At 38.9% G+C, this 16,540-nt stretch overlaps 1 protein-coding gene across 2 annotated transcripts in view; it reads left to right on the forward strand.

The window, feature by feature from the left end:
- Nucleotides 1-310: 310 nt before the first annotated feature.
- The window catches only part of grik4 (glutamate receptor, ionotropic, kainate 4), a gene marked incomplete at its 5' end in the record, with an annotated part of 131,757 nt that continues 115,527 nt past the window's right edge, over nucleotides 311-16,540 (forward strand). For both annotated transcript variants that reach the window (XM_079480717.1, XM_079480718.1), the window contains one exon: nucleotides 311-392. In XM_079480717.1, coding sequence (XP_079336843.1) covers nucleotides 311-392 — 82 coding nt within the window. The remainder of the gene's footprint in view (nucleotides 393-16,540) is intronic.

Genomic DNA, 16,540 nt, shown 5'->3' on the forward strand with positions numbered 1-16,540 from the left:
AAATTCAAGGTTTCGGAAGGATAGCATTATACTAGACATTCAGTTTTTCAACAATTATTGAATAACACAGTTTTGATTACTTTTTTTCAATAAATACTTAATTAATAGTCAGTCAAATCTATAAAGTTACATTTAAGTCCAAACAGGCATGGCATGACAACACTGTGAACAAAATGAATATATAACATTTTAGTACTGCTGTATTATGTTACCATAGCACCTTGTAAAGTATTGTTTTCTGCTTTTGTAATGTGGCAGGTGGCTGTGTGAAGGGGGACCCCAGGGCTGGACCCATGAGGAGTCAAAGAAGATGCTCGCAGCCTGGGCGTCTCTACTCCTCTTAGCCATGTGGGTGAGAAACGCCACCAGTGGCCCGCTCTCATTCAGAATAGGTGAGTCATGTTTCAAGCGGTGAAAGGCATCACTATCTGTGGCCTCTAACTATAGTTAGGCACTTCTTTGAAGGGTGTAATTTGTAATTGTTGTTAATTAAAGTGATGGGGTTTCACACCAGATTTGCCGCCTTGAGGCAGAATGTAACTATTAGAATTAACACACTGGAAAATGGAAATGAGAATGTGAACTGTGAACTGTGCTTGCTTTATGTTGGTTTTGTTGGTCTCTGATCGCCCACTGGACTGCACTGTAGAGCAGCTTTTCGCAACGGGGGCGGTACCACCACCCAGTGGGCGGTCAGAGAAAGCTAGATTTTTGAAAGGGGGGCGTTCAGGTGTTCTCTGGGGGTGTTCGCAAGTTTAAACCAAATATCCAGGCAAGACAAGATGAAACATTTACCTGCAATAGATTACGATCTGCATCAGGAGCAGCAAGAGCTCAAACTGTGGTTTTAATGTAGCCGTGAATGTTTGTGACCACACACCACATGATCACCACGGTAAAATCCTTTCTCTTCACGCCGGACACAGCTCTTCGCGGCAGCTTTAACAAATGATTGAAAAACGTATCAATAAGTTCTTATTCTCACCGAGATGAGAGCACCACCTTGACTGTGCAAAACGTTTGGACCGCTACGAGAAAAAGCGACAGCTGAGTACTCGCCACATCGCCGGTGAAAAAACACTTCACACTGTCCACTAAAAGGCCATAGAGAGTCGAATAAATGAAATGGATAATCTTTTTTGGTAGAACACGGCAAAGGCAACTATTAGATGTTCTTAAACATTCTGATATACAAACAGTGAGCGCAAACGCAAAATGGCATTCTCTTTTAGTGAAAGCAATAAGTGTGTATAGGCTACAGTCAAGTTAAAGAAGGCATATAAATGTGTTGCTAGTTTGACCAAGCTATGTGCCGATTTATGTTTCTGCTGGGTGCTCAAACCGACAACCTCATATAGATTGCTTAATTTTCCCAGAGCAATGCAAGCAAGTTTTTAAAAGTAATGTGTTATAGAACTTTACCACTAACATAGTCATCCGTGAACATAAAATGTGTTTTTGACATCTTGAGTTGCGAAGACCGATCGGCATTCAACGCGAAAAAAAAGATTGAAGATCAAACTGCTCTATAAGTTTTTGAAACATTCTCGCGGTGCTTTGATGTCAAATGCTAGATATGCGCAGTGCGCAACAGAATTTAGCACGAAAGCCTTGGAAAATATTTTCAATCAATTTTATTCACTTCCACTCTAGTGACAGCATTTAAAATGAATTACATTTAACTCTATTTATGATGTAGAAGTGTTTAGGCATAAACTCAGTCTTATATAGTGTGAACATCTTTGGGTAGGATATTAATTCTCTACTTATCTAATCATTGTCATATCTGACCCCAAAATGTAGCCTGCACTTCTTTGACTGTTTCAAGATAATAAAAAATAAGTACATACATTGTAATAATGTGTTTATTCTTGTAAGAAGATTGTTTTGTTTTCATTTGCCGATGTAAACACATTATTAATGGCAAACCTTGTGTTATACCTCTGATGGAAGCACACACTGGCGCAAACACATTTAGACCTATGAACTTACACACAATTTCACACTTACATTTTTTAAGTCAGGTGAATCTAATCAGCTTTTTAGGTTTTTATTATCAATTTAGGAGGGTATTGAAACTAGGTTCAAACATTCTACTTCAAATCGTTTTTGCTCTTTGGGAGAGCATGGGAATATTCCAACTGATCAATCAAATCTGTTATTTGACCCTCAGTGACATGCATTTTATTTATTTTTATTGGTATGTTAAAAGAAATGTACATTTAATAAGATTACCAATTATCTCAATTCAGTGACATGCATTATAAATTATATTATAATAATAACTTATTAATATTGTTATGAAGACATTTAGCCCATTCTTTTTGTGGGGGCCGGTAAGGGATCTGGAAAATGGATAGGGGCCAAAAACGGGGCCTACACAGCAGTGGTTCCACAGGGAACTTGTGGGGGTCACACTGTATATTAAGATGCCAATTCGATTTCCTGTAGCTGCGAATAATAAATGAAGCTCCAAATGAACAGAAAAGAGGAAGTTCATTTTATATCGTCAATCACAACGCAAAGATATTTAAATGATCATTAATCTGAGGGCTTCGGCAAATCCCTTTGCATCTTCTTCCACCACAAATAAATCTTTATAATCACTAGCTGGAGTTTAGTCTTAAGCCCCTAGAGACCAGGGAGAAAACGATGGAAACCACCAGATTCTTTGCTTAGCTATTATGTTGGTCCATTCAAATAGAGCATTATTTAAAAATGACCACAGAGCTCAGACACTGTTCATATTTTTAAGAAATCTGCATATAATACGTACACAGTTGGGTGATCGAGACCATTAACCGGGTTCTTAAAACTAATTTAATATGGACATGAATAAAAAAAGCTCACTCTGAGAGAAATATTATTTTAAACAAAGAAAAATGCATTGTAATTATTAAAGATTCTGTACTAGTTCAATGTGACTAGTGAATGTTGGGAATGTATGACCTTGACCACGTTAACTCTCTGTACATATGGTCAGGTTTTCTTGCTGCCATTGAAGCACACAGCATGCTCTTTGAAACATTCTCAAATCACGCTAAGATAACATGGATCATCAGGTTCAAGTTCATGCCAGACAGAATTCATGTGGTTATTAAAGCAAATGCGAGGTGTTCTAAATGTGTCCCAGTCTGTGATAACCGATTCACAATTTACTGTTTTCTTCATAAAATCATCCTACATAATGTAGAGAACATTCCATATGAATTATAACCTTGATATCTTTAAAATTGACTGAGTAAGGCAAAGTCAAATATTGAAATTATAGCAAAATTAATTATTAAAATCAAACTTTGATCAAGACTTTGACCTGGATTTCACAGAAAGGGTCCCAAATGCTTAGAAATATAGAGAAATGCAACATATAGTTATAATTGCATTTATAATATAATTAGTCTTGTCCTTAACTCTTTCAAACAATAAATAGTTCCCAAATGATTTCCAAACACCCGCCCATGTTTTACCAATGTGAGTGACATCAACATGCAAAACACTGCATGATTTTAATCCACAAGAGCCCTTCAGAATTATCATTAATACGAAATTACTGTCAATTATATTCTACCCGGGAGAGCTGTGCTAATGTCAGTCATAATGTTGAAGTATAATTAAATGCTAACAAATATAAGTGATGGGCTAAAATACTTGGTTTAGAGATGTTGTTTTTGTGAGTTGTGTTTATTAGTACCCTCACCGATTCTGTCTCTCTGGAGAAGAGCGTTAAAGGACCTTCCCCTCATTAAAACAATGAATATAGCTGTTTAAACTGTCTTTATTAGGGTTTGGAACAGCAATGTCAAAGCAAACTGAGAGAGTGAGAGAGAGAGAGAGAGAGAGAGAGAGAGAGAGAGAGAGAGAGACCATTTATTATATGCATGTGCTTTCAACAGTGATGGTAATTCTGTCCAATCTATCTGGCGCTATATTGAGCAGTGCAAATGTAAATTTTGTTACAGCTGATTTAGCAATGGAAATGCTTGGGGTTTTGCATGTGTTGTGCGTCGGGTTTCAATCCGTTCTGTATTATGCAGAATCGTGCTTTATTTAAAATGAACAGAAGATGTTTGTTCTGTATTTTGACATCTTTCATATACAAAGTTGTGAGTGTTAAAGTGTTTATATCTATTGAAGCGGTTTTATGTACACGTGTGAATGTCAAAAATTACATACTGGAATGGTGAACAATTAATAAAATAGTTTGGTTACATTATAGCAGCTGCTTTAGCAAAGGGAATGTGTTTGGTTGTGTGTAGGCTTGCAATTCGTTCAACATAACCGAACAGTTCTTGACCGCACTGACTACTGTAGTAGGCAAAATGAGAATAGTAGTCCAAAGTGCCCCAGAATTGTTTGCTTTGCTACATTCTTCAGAATAACTTATTTGGCGTTCAACAGAACACATACATTTATCAAGCAAAATTGTATATTATGGTAGTCAATAGTGGACAAGAACTGATTGGTTATAAGCATTCTTCCAAATATCTATCTCTGTGTTCATCAAAACAAAGAAAATTATACAGATGTATATACAGGGCTGAGTTATTAAATAGATACTACACCCATAAAACTGTTAGCATTAAATAAATCGATTTTGTGATCTGCATTTCTGTCTGTCCAAAAGTACCAAGCACTGTTATGTTATGATTAAGATTTTTTTTAGTTATAAGGTAGAAAACAATACAAATGTGCCCATGGATATCTGTTTATTTAACATGCGTATGTACCATCAACCCAACTCTGAATGGTTTAATGCCACCAATGTGAAAAACTTGTTAAGTCAAATCTACTGTATCTAGTTTGTTACATAATATAACATTTACATTTACATTTAGTCCTTTAGCAGACGCTTTTATCCAAAGCGACTTACAGATTGGAAACATTGGAAGCAATTATAACAACATAGGCAACAAAATACATAAGTGCATCAAACTAGTCCATTAAAGCCTAGCACAGTATACAAAGCTAAGAATAGTGAGGTTAGTAAGGGTTTTTTTATTTATTTTTAAAGAAGGAAAGGGAAGAGAATTAGGAAAAATCAATCAGCGACGTGTTGACGGAAGAGATGCGTTTTTAGGTTTTTTTGATAGATGGCAACCGAGTCTGCTAATCTTGTAGCAGCTGGTAGATCATTCCACCAATGTGGAACAGATCCAGAGAAGGTACGGGAGAGTGACTTTTTTCCTTTTTGGAATGGTACCACTAGTCGTTGTTCCTTTGCAGACCGCAGTGATCTGGCAGGAACATAGATCTGCATTAGCGAGTGGAGATACGATGGTGCAGACCCGGTGTTTGTCTTGTAGGCCAGGAGCATAGCTTTGAACTTTATGCGGGCGGCAACAGGGAGCCAGTGTAACCTGATGAAGAGCGGAGTTACATGCGCTCTCTTCGGTTCATTGAAGACCACTCTTGCCACCGCATTCTGGATCATCTGGAGAGGTTTGATTGTGCAAGCAGGAAGTCCAGCCAGAAGCGCATTGCAATAATCCAGTTTGGACAGGACAAGAGCCTGGACTAGGACTTGCGTAGAGTGCTCCGATAGGAAAGGTCTAATTTTCTTAATGTTGTAGAGGATGAATCTACAGGACCGGGTGGTGCTGGCAACATGACTTGTGAGGTTCAGCCGATCATCGATTACCACTCCCAGGTTTCTGGCTGTGCTGGACGCTGTAATCGTTGATGAGCCTAGTTGAATGGCAAGGTTGTGGTGAATCTTTGGGTTGGCTGGGATCACAAGCAGTTCCGTTTTTGCAAGGTTTAGCTGCAGGTGATGATCCTTCATCCAAAGCGAGATGTCACTCAGACATGCTGCGATGCGAGCAGCGACCGTCGGATCATCCGGTTGAAATGACAAGTAGAGTTGTGTGTCGTCGGCATAGCAGTGATATGAGAAGCCATGCTTCTGAATGACCAAGCCGAGGGATGTCATGTAAATGGAGAAGAGTAGCGATCCAGGCACTGAGCCCTGTGGCCCCCCCGTGTTGAGCTGTTGGGACCTCATCTCTCCAGGATACTCTGAATGACCTACCCGAGAGGTAGGACTCAACCATTGCAACGCCATTCCAGAGACACCTATAGCACTGAGAGAAGCCAGGAGGATGTGATGGTTATTTTCCTAAGGCAACTAAGTGTGTCCCTTATTTATTTTCCTTTTATAAAGTTGGCAAACCCAGTTTGGTGCATAAGTGTGAAGCTATTAATTCACAACATTGAGGCCTGTGAAATGTTTGCGCTCGACAAATTGGCATTGATCTGCTTATTTGGTGGTATATTCTAAAAACAATTCCTTTGACTCCGCTGGCTCTGAGATCAGATGAGGCGCTATACTTTCATCCACGCAAAACAGGCTTCTGCTTTCACAGATCAATTATTAAGCAACCAATCACGTCGGTTCTTTTCCCGTACCCAGCTCTGTCATCCCCTTTCTCGTTGGAACACGAAACAAACCGACTCGCCCGATGCGCTCGTGTAGTAATTAAGCGGTGCTGCTCTCCTCCTCCACATCTCGCACGTCTCTTCACCTCTTGCTCCTATCAGAGCACCTCCACAACAGGCCGTGTATTGCTGTCTCGTTCAGTTGACGATTAATTAAAATGTGTGCTTTTTGTTTGTAGCGCTCTGATGTGGAGCCGCTCCGACGTTGTTGGTGTAAAAAGCATGCATCAAGTTCCCCCTCTTCGGCACGTTAACCTGTCGTGGACCGTTCTGCAGCTGATGTTTCATGTCTTTTAGCATCGCAACAGCCTTTTAGTTCTTACAGCCTGGCCTTCACAAGGAAGTCCAGAATGTGTTTTTTAGTTTTGTGTGCTATATGCCTTAGATCAGGGGTCTCCAACCTTTTTGTAAGCAAGGGCTACCAAAATATCAAAAATCCTCTAGAGGGCTACTTGTTGATATAATACTTTCAAACTTTAAACATGTGATGCCTTATTTTTACGCTCACAGAAGCAAATTAAGTTTATATTAAATAAACTGAATATATTAAAGCTTATAACCCTTGCTTATAAGAAAACTTTCATGACGATGTAGCACTTGGCTGATTGGTGTAGTCACAGATTTATTATTGGTGAGCCCACGGGCACCACGTTGGAGACCACTGCCTTAGATGGTCTGTAAATGGGCAATGTCCATTATGAGGTTAATACCCAGTAGTAGAAGATGAGGACTGCTTTACTGTTTACCTTGACTCGCTCCGTCTGTATTAATAAAAGGCCAAAAGATAGATTTTTGTCTCTGTAAATAGAGCATTTATATATTTGGACGCGTCTTCCAACCCTTGTCTGTGTCTGTCCGTGAACTGATAAGCCGTAAGTTACCGAGTGTGAATTACTTCCGTATGACTTTTTCTCATGTGTATTGAGTAATTGACAGCGTGCGTGTTTGTCAGAATCCAATATAATAAACTGTGAGGATGTAAAGAAAAATCAATGTCGCCGCCTTCCCTCTCAATCTCGAAGTACAAGGAATCGTTCATAACCGCAGAAAGAGAAAAGAGAAATTTATAGATTTAGCTTTCAATAGAACTCATTTTGTGTATGATAAAATCTAATTTCTGTCACCGCCTGCATCTAAAAGTCCATTTAAACCTGACATAACATGCCATAGAGACAGTCTGGTTAATGCCTCCAAAGATGATCAAAACTGCATTTTGAGTCTGCGAAACCACACACACATCTGCATAAGTTTGTGCATGGCTACCTCCACAGTGCAGTTGGGTTTTTGCGTGCGTCCCTGGAGAGCCTGTATAGAACTAAGTGAATTTGCAGCTGGTAAGGTAAGCTGCTAGGTCATTTTTTAAGGCCTGCGGGGGGATTGTACTGAAACCGACAGGGTGATTCATGTTTTAGAGCTATTGTGGTGCCAAGCGATTACAAACTTGCCTTGTTCTTGCTTGCATAGATCTGAGCCAGCGGTGATGTCTGCCAACTCTCCGAGAGTTTATGAGTGTAAGGCTGTCTCAAAGAAACAGAAACATAAATGTAGACCTTTTCATGGTATATGTGTCCTCATGCCCCTGCCTCTTCACCAACAATACATATACAGTTATGTACTGTAAGACAAGAGTGTATTGTCTGCATTAATGATTGCTAAGATCAACCCGGCCAACATTTCTCAATTCAAGTAGTCAACAAGGTTGCTGCTAGCTAAAATGGATTTTCAGTGTGAAGTGATTTTCAATCATGACTGAGTTTGATAACAGTCTGTTGGGTTATGTCTTTACCCTTCATATGAGAGAGTGTTACTGTTTGCATCTTGGATGTTTTTCTGTCCATATGGAAAGTGTTTATGACATTTATCTTTTTCATAATGGCTTTCGAATCATTTATGTGCTGAAGGTTGAAAGACAGAGTTGTTCTGCGCCATCCTTTGTTAATCATTTCACGGCTTTGCGAGAAAAAGCCATTTTCTCTCCGACCGTCTGGGATATTTTGAGCAGACGGTAACATTTTAGACCAACCAGTGTCATGCCTCATTACAAGTCAGAATTTCAGCGAGGGTCCTGCGGAAGGACCGTGACATTTACCCGCTCTGAGCCAAACGGGGACATAAGCAACTAATAACCCCACCCTGTCAGCTTCTGCCATGCAACAGGAGCATTTGGCTTCTCCGGTCCCCAGCCGTTTATCACGGATGCAAAAACACGACAGGTGCAGCTATTTACCTCACCATGTTGTCAAGAAATAAATTTCTCCCCTGAGAGTGCGGGTGTAAAGTCACCTTGATGTTTTGTCTGATATGAGCGTTTTTTACATGTTCAGGCTAACACACTTGAATAAAATTAGCAGTTTATTACAAGCTGAATGTTCTTCTTTTGTGTTTTTGTATGCTGTTGCTTTTAGAAACTGTGAATATTTTGAACAAACTAACAAGCTTTTAAAGACATTTATAATATAGAGGTACCAGATGAAATTGTGGTGTTTGTTTTCTTATAAGATTATTATCTTCACAAAAATCATTTGAAGACACATTAAAGAAATAATTAAAGGCTGAATGAAGAATTATAAATAAAAATGAATGAGGTGAGATGAGATGAGAACTCATTTTAAAAGCCGTTGTCTGATGTTTGTATGATGTTATAGACTAGAGTATTGAAGGCTTAATTAAATGTTTTTATTTAGCAAAATAATGTTTGGGAATGAAAATGTGAAATGTTGACATGTTGTTTCATGCATACTGCAGTTTTTTCACAGGTTTCACAAGTATTCCTTAAATTGTAATTAAATCATCTGTAGGGGCAGTTCTTGCGTTTTCTTTGACATGTAAATTCTGTCTCTGTTGTGTCATAGCTAAGGAAAGAATCAGGTGTGATAACCCGACAATATTTCAGCATTTCAGTCAGATTGCAGATTCACCATTGATGTATTTTCATCTACTGTTAGCTAGAGGAATAACTTATAAATTTGGACTTGATCACAACTCCTGTAAACCGGCTCAGTTTTTATTTAATTTCTTCAGTTTACTCTTCATGTTAAAAAAAAACGTAAAATTGTACTTTCCTGTCTTTTGACTTTGATGTAGTCCAACGGATGTCATATCATGGTACAGTGTTGGTAATATCATGGTATTTTGATGTAACTCGTCACATACATGTAATATTCATAGTATTTGCGTAGCATTTTAAACAGACTGATAAAATGAAAAAGAGACTTTAATGTCTCAATTGTTTCTCCCACATACAGTAGAAATGTAATGAAATGGTACTGGTTCTACGTTAAATAAAAACAAGCCAACAATGATAAATTTTGTCGTTTTTTTATATGACATTTTCTCAATTCTGGATCAACATTTCACCCATTTCAAACCAAGCGTCGGAAACGTTTCATTCGTTTTATTCAGCTTTTATTTACTAACAGGCCTGGTTTATGTTGAACGGCTGAACAGTGTGTGATCCGATACACCATACAACCGAGACTGCAAAAGATAAACAACTGCAGCCGCTTTTAAGATGTAGTTAAGTATCAGCCATTGAATTTGCCCTGCGGCGTTATGAACCTCTGTAGACCTGCATAGACGGCAACATCTGTTGCTCAGTCTGTGCTTTGACTTTTCATCAGTTTAAAAGATGCTTGACTGGACCGATCCTGCCATTCAGTCGGCTTCAAACTGGGTCCAGACAGACTCATTTTGTTATTGTTTTAATCAAACCGTAATCTTCCACACATAGGAAGTCAGACGACGGATACAATGTTGAATCAGAGAAAAGGTGGCAGAGGTAGAAAATGATTAAGAGACACATCCTCTTTCGGCAGCGCAATGATGCAGTCATCCTGCTCCGAACGGCGGCAAGCCTTGGGAACAGGCAATCTCTCAGTGGGTGTCATTACCTGTCGTTCAGGCTAACCGTGTCCAGTGGGTGCCCCCAGACAGGCCTGGCGTAATTGTATAGGAGAGTGAGCGGGCGAGAGAGAGAGAGAGAGAGAGAGAATGCAAGGCTGCAGGAGAGATAGCGAGAGTCATAGATCGATGGGTAAGCAGAAAGCAGACTGGCGTCGGATATAGAGCTGACAAACAACCTCTCAGATTTAGCGGCAGCTGGAACAAATGCTGCGGCTGGAACGCACTGGCATTGACAGAGTGACAGAATATTAGAGCTGTATGATGGGCCGGGTGTGCTTCCATCATTACCCATGTAGAATATATCCTGGAACAAAGGTATCAATCTGTGATGGATGTAGCAGAACTCAACAGATGCTCTGATACAGACGAGTAGTTAGTTGAAGGACATTTGAACAGGATTGATTGTGTTTAACACTCTTAAATGTGAAATCTCATTAACAGGATTGAACATTTTTTTGAGAGTAGCTTTAACCTTGATTGATGTCATTTTGATGATGTCAACAGTTAATTGAAAGACTTTGAAAACGTTGAATTTTTATCAAGATTTATTTTTGCTGCGTCATTTTTTCATAACTTTTACATGTCTCTCTGAACTTAACGGCTAAGCATACTGTAAGTATCGTGTCGCGTTGCTCCGGTCGCGTCCGGTGTAGCCACAGTGTTATTCATCGTTTTCAGTGAAATTTTATAAAAAAATAAACAAGACATCACACATATGACAACAAGTTTACAAGACATAAACTGTTTTATGGTGGACATGTGTGCTTTTTGTTAGTGTTTAACTGAAAAAACTGCTTTCAAATGGGTAAAAATATACATTTGACCTTAAAGACTTTGTCTATATTATTTTATATAATTATATAACATATAATTATTATATAACATATAATTCATTTTTATTTTTTGCCTTAAATCATTATTATTAGTCACTCTTTGTGTTTGTTCCTTGGCAAACATCTGACCTATAGAAAGTATTAAAACATGCTTATTGACTTTGGAAAAAACTACTTTTTAAATGATTAAATACTGTGTTTTCATTTCCTGAAAAACAAGGTTTTCGAAAGGATAAAGACAATAAGTAAAAGGTGGTAATATTTAAATGTACTTATCATTGTTAAGCCTACTTTCTTCTGTAAATTCTGTCATTTAAAAAGAATAAGAATAATACTTTAATCCACGATATGTACTTTATAACTAGCTTCCACAGTTTTTATAATGGTTGTTGTTTTCACTTATTATCTTTTAAAAACATTGAAAATCTGCACTCTGACATTGAGCGTTCCGCGACAAACTTTACAACTGTATATTCAGCATCAATAATAAGCAAATGTTGTGTTTCTACAGAGGTGTCGGTAAGAGCATGGACCAACCTTTCAACTGCGCGCTGTCTCAGCGCTCTGAACTCACTGATCTCCTGCATTTAGGCTCAAATCTCAACCTCCGGTAGATTTCTGTCAATTATTAATGAGAACACCTTACGGCAAAGTCCAGCATGCACCGGCTCACATGAAGCTTTAATATGACAGCATGTGAGCGGCTCTTTAATCGAGAGGTAATGTCACAAAGCGCTGGTTCTTCTGAACACACCGGAGCAGGATCTTTAAGCCTGATGTCAATTTCAGTCGATGTGCTCACACAAGTACTGAATGTGTCTGTAGCTCTATTGGTTGTGAGTTTGATACCCAGGGAACACACAAACTGATCAAAATGTAAGGCGTCTGGCAGATGCCTTCATTTGAATGAGTTTGGTGTCTTGAGCTAACAGAAATCTTTCTTGCGTTGGCTCATACTGTTTTGAATTCAACAGGAAAATGGATTGCAAAGGGAATGTTGTGTATTTAAAAGTGGATGTGATGAAAACGTGGACTGTGGAATGTTAGTATTCACCTTTCCAGATGAATCCGCCCCACCAGTCATGTAGAGATGACACACTGGAAATTGTGTGTCAGTCACTGGTGCGTTTCATCATCAGGGCTGTTTATGCTGTGGGATTAAATTGATTCTGTGGAGGCTGAAGCTATGGCACATACGTTAAAATGCACAACAGCAGACTCATTCAATAAAACATTTCCGGCTGTGAGTTTTCTTTCACAAAGTATATAGCACATGCAGTCTGAGGCTATCAGCGTTCTCGACTGAATGCTCCACACGTGGAGTTTAATGGTGTAAATTATGGCAGTTTCCATGCAAAGAAAAATGCATTGCAATATGAATATCATGAGTCTCATTCACCTTGCTTATAATCTGTTGAAATGGATTATATGGTTGTTAAACCGTTGTACCAGACACTCCCTTACTTTGGATGCTTGTTTTCTAACTTTTAATTTAGAGTTTCCAGGACAGGATGACAGGAACAGGGCTTGACATTAAGCATTGTCATGTGAATATCCGTCATTCACTTGTCCGAGTGCATAGTTGTCCACATCATTTTTAGTTTTCCTCAATTTAGTTTTTTTTCTTCTGTGTATTTCATTTGTAATATATATGTGTTTGACGATAGCTGTACTCAAGTTGTAAAATACACTCCCAGAGCAAGTAAATGTCTTATATATCCTCATACAATGCAGACACAGACAAATCCTTGACTATCTCTCGTGTAGTTTGTTAATCTTTGCCCCTCATTCACTCAGACACAAACAATAGTTATATGGACTCAATGCGGTGCGCCATTGATTATTATCACGGACATGTACATCCACGAAATAATGCAATTCAAACAAACACGCAGCTCTGTCTAATGCACCTATCCTTATTATTCTTAGCACAGAACGTTTTTTTTTTCGAAGTACTGTTATTATAATTTTTTCTTCAACTTACTTGTTCAATCGGACAAGTAAAATTCTCTCTCACTTGCCCATGCAAAACATTCACTTGACTATTGCGGTAGTTTACAACCTCATCTTACCATGTCTTCCTTTGAACTCCTCGACTTATAATAAAACTCAAGTGATTTCTCAGGATAATTGTAGTTCAATTTTCAGTTTCTTTTTTCTCACTGATGGTCGAAGTTGCTGCTCGTGTCATGTGTGATGGTTCACCTCCTTCTGTTAAGTATTACTGGACATCGGTTGTATACTCAGGTTTGTTATTTAAATGTTAATGTGCATCAATTGCACTCCAATAGTAACGACAGACCCCAAGGGAGCGTAAACCCCCAAGCGCTAAAAAGAGGGTGAAAGTATTGGTGCCATTAGCCCTGTGGTTAGTGCGCTGACATATAGCGCCAGTGCTCCTGCAGCACGATCCTAGTTCGTTTCCTGTCTCAAGCGTCTTTAGCAGTCCAACTCCCTTGTCTCTTGTCTCCACTGTCCTATCAAAAAAGGCAAAAAGCCCCTAAAATATAACTTAAACAAATAAAGAAAGAGGGGGAAAAGTGATGCAGCAAACGTTTTGCATGTGTTTTTACACGCGCAAATGAATGGCCCTTTCATTGCGCTGGCTCTTTTACAGTTAAATTGGACCTTAAACTCGGCTTCTGTCCGTAGTAGCAAATCCCATCTTCTTTCATTTGTTTGGCCACGTCGATTAGATTGATATTGACAAGCTCATGTCCCCTCCACTTTTCTAAATCTTGTTCGTGTCCCCTCCAAAATTTGAACCCCTTTCAAATTTGTTTGTTATCATTTTTAACCTCATCGGAGAAGTAGGACTGAGGAGTCTGCCTGCGGCGATGTGGGTGTCATGTGCACACTCTACAAATAGTTCACCGAAAGGTTGTTTTCAATCACGTGGAGGGCAGCAAGGGATTTTCTCCATAGTAATTCACTATGACAAACTTAAGTAAAAGAAGTTATGTTTGACGACCAGTCATTTCTTTCCCAAAATCCATTATAAGGAAACAGCTTAAGGTACCAAAACAACAACCACGGAAAACCAAATTAAATACATTTTGTTAATCACCAATATCAAACATAAACTTGATAACAGAAATATTTTATGTTCTCAGTTTGCCTTGAGCCACGTTATTTTGTTTCTTTAAAATAAACAAGCTTACCGTGAGACTATTCTTATCTCTGGAATAAGTGCTTGTTCTTTTAACAGTAGCTCATGTTTATTACAATTTAAAATTAAATTAAGGTTTAATAGAAATTTGGTTTTGCGTAGTCTTTGTTTTCGGTTGGCTATGTTAAGCTGTTTTCTTATAATGGACGATCTGACTCCTTCTTTTAACAGCAGTTAGTGTTTATGACAAGGCTTGACAGTGGGCTTTCCTGGTTGTTGTTTAGGTACGTTAAACCCCATTAAGCATTTTAGAAAGTCATCTGGCTCATCCGGTATTTTAAGTTTGTGATAGTGAATAGGAAATAGGATTCAAATGAAAAACATTTCCCCCCATTCTGTGTCCCACCCCCCACTTCTCAAACCAAAGTTACACCCTTGTCAGTAAATAATGATTCCTGGGTGAGCTATTCCTTTAAGCAATAGCAGAACCTCCGCAAGGGAGGTGCACACGCTGCACACTCCCATCATGTCTTACCACACCTCTCAATTCTCCTGACCGAAAGCTGTTAAAGGTCACCGCTGGCTGCCCTTCCACTGCAGGTTAGTGCTCCGATATGCAAGAAACAGGTGAACCTGAAGATTTAATAAGGTGGCTTGTATTCCCCTTAGGAACTATGGTGAGCCCACCGCAGTCTAAAGCTGTGCTGTAAAATGAGCAGCTGCCCGGCAGTAACATGACCTTCATATAGCTGCGCTATAAAGGTGTCGAGGACCTGCGGATGACCCCGGTCATTCAAGCGTTGCATTAACAGCGTGCACACGACATGTGCAAGTTTTTACAGTGCAGCGGACTGTGTGATTAACACCCGCATCTTAAAAGCACCATTGTTGGTTATCTAGCCCGTCCATTGAGTCACACGAGGTAATCGGTTTCCCCCAGCCATGTAAGTTAATTACTCAGAACCAACTGAAAAATGTTGCTGTCATGAGCATTTTGTCATTGCAATATTTGACGGCATAAATGAAAGCTGACATGTAAGGTAGCAAGTTGTTTCTCGTCTGGCTTCTTAAATGCAAAGACAGTTACAACAGTTTTAAGTGTCTTCGAGATCTTCTGACTGTAATCTTTCATTTAATCTTTACACTACCATGTAGCTCTTTTCTCAGCATGGACATGGCTTCAGTTAACTCTGTATGCTCGGTTGCTGGAGGTTCAGGTCTAACTGGTCACCTTTTATGTTACCTGATGTTGATGAAAAAGTCATTTTAGATGAAAGAATTAAATTTCACAAATTGCACCTACTCAACATGATCTCAATGAATGTCTTCTAAATCTGCTTTCCAAATTTCCAAACTGCCCTCCAGTGGAGTAAAGTGTAACTTTCCCATCAGCCCTGCTGTGCCCTTGTTGTCACAAGCATTTGTTTTTTTTGGCTGGGTAGCGAAGAAAGAAGCAATTGAAAGAAGGCATTTCTGGTCTCAACAGAGTTAAATGTATTTAAATTTTGAGAAGTTATTTCTACACAATGTTTTTTCTTGACACTCCACAGAGAGGAAAGTACAGCGTGGAGATTGGGGAACAGGATTGGCAAAGGACCGTCAAGCGGAAATCAAATTCCCTGAGTTGTTGTTGCGCCATATGGCATCTCTGACCAGAGGTCGATTTTCAGTGACATTGAATTTGACCTGCCGTTGCAGATTTCCCATAAGATACATCAGACATTGATTACATGGGCATGTAAGGCCTTTAGAATCTTGCTTTTCATATCGCTGATGTATAGTACGCAGAGATTTCCTTAAATAAAAATGTTCAGGCTCTGAAATTATCAAAGAGAGTTCATGACAGTTTTTATCATGTTCCTTTCACTGGTTTGAACAATAGTGAGCCAATTTACATCATCAAGTGAAGTTATATAGTCACGACCATGCTGAAGAGAACTGAGATTACTGCCTACTTGACATCATGGAGAACATCCTTCATGTGTTTCCTCACAATTCTTCTTTATGTAGATGCTGGACAGTGATCTAACTGCACGTCTTTGTACTATCTGAATTCATTTGATTTAATTTAGATCTGCTTTCAGAACATTGCGATGGGTGTCATACGTCTTAGCATGTCATTCCAGGACACTGATTTATCTCTGTCAGACTTTGCTTACTTTGCTAAAACTCTGGACTTTAAAAGTTTTGTGGCTTTTAATGAAAATTTTAGTTACATGACTCAAAATATATTATATTATTTATTTGTGTATTGCTTTTG

The sequence above is a fragment of the Barbatula barbatula genome (genome assembly GCF_947034865.1).
Source record: "Barbatula barbatula genome assembly, chromosome: 19".
Taxonomy (NCBI): Eukaryota; Metazoa; Chordata; class Actinopteri; order Cypriniformes; family Nemacheilidae; genus Barbatula; species Barbatula barbatula.